General features: G+C 43.2%; 1 protein-coding gene across 1 annotated transcript in view; it reads right to left on the reverse strand.

The window, feature by feature from the left end:
• The window catches only part of LOC118425082 (dihydrolipoyllysine-residue succinyltransferase component of 2-oxoglutarate dehydrogenase complex, mitochondrial-like), a gene marked incomplete in the record, with an annotated part of 61083 nt that overhangs the window by 43256 nt on the left and 14778 nt on the right, over positions 1-3049 (reverse strand). Inside the window, 2 exon segments of the mRNA XM_035833903.1 lie at positions 196-293; positions 2661-2734. Coding sequence (XP_035689796.1) covers positions 196-293; positions 2661-2734 — 172 coding nt within the window.

The raw sequence follows: 3049 nt of genomic DNA on the forward strand, positions 1-3049 counted from the left end.
AATAGAAAAACAAAGGTCAAGATTGATGATGGGCATCCCTACAACTTTCTACAGCACCACGGAAGAAATTCCAGGTATGATAACTTTTGCAATTATGGCAACAGCTTTTGGTAGACAAAACAGTTGACTGCTTAAGCCCAGGTCTGAGGGTTTTCATGTGATTTACATGTGATGAACTGATAACTGGGTTTATACCTCATGTCACATTCCTGGAACGTTGTCAACATGGCACACTCGTTCTGTGCATCCTTCAGACGCTGGGCAATTCGCTGTCGCATCCTGTTCATTTTCACCTGGAGAGAACGAACAGAAACATAAGCATATTCAGTTTGTCACTTAATGACATATGTACATCATTCACAGAACATGTAATAATGCAAAAAAACATTTCAAATTTACATGTTGTGTGAAACTTGTATTTTATTTCCATTCATCAACACACATCATTCACATTAAAGAAGTTGTCTTGTTGGTACAGATACTATTTTCCACATCAACGAAAATCACTCAAGGTCTTTAAGTACACCATTCCTCAGAGTTAGTTTGATCACAAACAGTCCTCCACTTCTGAGAAGACACTATGAAAAGTACAATGTTACTCATGTTTTCCAAGTATTTCATTCCTCAGTTTTTGTTTGAAATGTCCATCTGCCAGGCAAAGAGACTTCTACATGACTCATCTATAGCACAGGAAGAACTGTTGAATGCTACAGTAGCCTCTGCATCCCCACGTCTTCTTGGAACACCTCTCAGATCCCCTCCTGACAGATTAAGCAGTGTGTACCATTGATGTGGGAGCAAACTCATTTAACTTCTTTATGATTAGGCAGTTTTATACAATCTTTAACGACAAAGCATAAACTGGCTTTATATTCTTAGCCCATCCAGGGTCTAAATTGATACATGGCAGGCAATCCTGCTGACGAGCTTAAGAAATACTAAAGAGGGCGTCAGTCAGGCATGAGTCAGGTTATGGGCTGAGACTTAATTGTCCAGTTTGTCTGGACGTCTGAGGCCAACTCTGGCTGAGAGTTTAATGGAGAATTGAGACGTTACCCACAGAGCCAAACACTTAGTTATCCTTTAAGGAGTCAATACCGTATGCCGCGATGTGCTTTCAACCCTGCCAAGGGCTATTGACTGCTTCTTCCGCAAATTGATATTCTTGGTTGTTGATAAATCATATCAAGCCACTTGTGAAGGACTTGTCGATACTTGTCCCCATTGCTGATCCTTCAGCCCCAGGTGGCGACCGGCCACGCTGCTCCCCCAGACATCTACACCCAATAACAGATACCTCAACACCTCCAGGTTTTAAACTTGGGCTCATTTTCACCTCTTACTCAGCCAGTTGGCAATAATCTAAGTGATGAGGTCATTGGCTCTTTCCGCTTACCACACCACAGGCATCGATTGGGCTCTCGCAAAACTGCCAAGATATCAATATGCCTAATGACCTCAAGATATACTTGACTGTATGAAATATATCAAGCTAAATGGGAGAATTCAGAAATGATCCCAGTCCCGCAGGAAGGGGGTGCATATTACTGGGGAGAGGAGGTTAGGAAGGTCAGAGTGGGCAGGGGAAGTAGGGTCAACTGGTCACAAGTCAAATTGTTTTAGAAAGCCCAGGGAGAATAGCATGATAAGGACCTGTCAGGAGTGGTCAATAATATTGACCAGTTTCTTTAACCAGTGGATTATTCACCAGTCCAGGCGTATGGGCTGGGACGTGGGAAGACACCACAGGGTCCTCCGGTCTGATCTCAGGGATCAGGGAGTAGAACTCATCCGTCAGCACTTCTTTCACTTCCTTTTTCTGGGGGAATGGTAACTTTAGTAGGTTTTCCAACATGACAGGAATTTGGTACATATGTGATCTCATAACTTGTTTACCATACTAGTGCTGATCAATGCCGCTGAAAGTGTTTTGTTCACATGTTACTGTGTACAAGCCTTGTCTTCACTCATAGTCATAGGCTCCCAAAAGAAGTTGCCTCAACCATTCAAATTCATTGACGTTAGAAAAAGGATTAAAAGGCAGTTTCTCAAGTTCTACCATCTTCATCAGTCAACTACTGCACTAATGAGAGGATAGAAGGGCTCCAACATGGCCTTATCAGTGGCAATTAGTCAAAGTCATAGCTGCTGTAAGAATGTTCCCCTGGGGTAAGATTTCGTCATTACCAAAGGAAATGCCTGCCTTCGTGCAGAACACCAAGACACTCTGTGCAATCCTGCACTTAACCTTAATAAAAGGGACAAACTCATCTGTTACTCAGCAGCAAACTTCTATAACCTTGTGAGAGAAGTTTTGCCGCCCTGCCTGCTTGCAAGTACAGACTAAGGTCATGCCGAAATCCTGATTGTAGGTACAACAATGTATCTCACATTGTGTAAATTACTGCGATCATTTCTCACAGGTATTCCCCACTGCCTATTACAGGTAGGGATTGCTCCATCAATCTGGGCACGGAGAGGGGTGGACAGCAGAGTTAATCTTTAAATGGGTGGTGGTTCCTCCACAACTGGGGGACTCCGGGGGGAACTATAATTTCCTACATGCGGAACGCTCATTTTTCATCTTCCGCCTATTTCACTTGGCCCCAAAATGGCGCAGAAATTGCCAAAGAACACAGCGGAGCTAATCGTTGGCCTACCCTGTTTTCTGTGCGTGCACCTGCAGTGACCCCCATGGCCGGGGCAGCGGCGGCAACAGGCTTCATGTCAGCCACTGTAACAAAATAGGCAACACGGAATACATTAGGTTATAACAGTGCTAACGTCAAACAAGGACTGAGGCACTATCAATTACATGGTAAATGACAGCATAACAGAGCAGGGATGTCAAGTATATGGGAAAGTGTCATAAATTATTAGGGTAAGTAAGAGGAAATGTATGTCGTAGAATTTAGTAGTTACATGAAATCTGATCTGTTATGTATGACGTCTTTCCAGGCAAATTGCAGCCCTTAATGGAAACTTATTTGGAAATCATTTTTCAAGACTCACGAGAGACTGGCAAAATGACAGATTAAACCTGATGCAA

The sequence above is a fragment of the Branchiostoma floridae genome, chromosome 1 (genome assembly GCF_000003815.2).
Source record: "Branchiostoma floridae strain S238N-H82 chromosome 1, Bfl_VNyyK, whole genome shotgun sequence".
In the NCBI taxonomy this organism is placed as follows: domain Eukaryota; kingdom Metazoa; phylum Chordata; class Leptocardii; order Amphioxiformes; family Branchiostomatidae; genus Branchiostoma; species Branchiostoma floridae.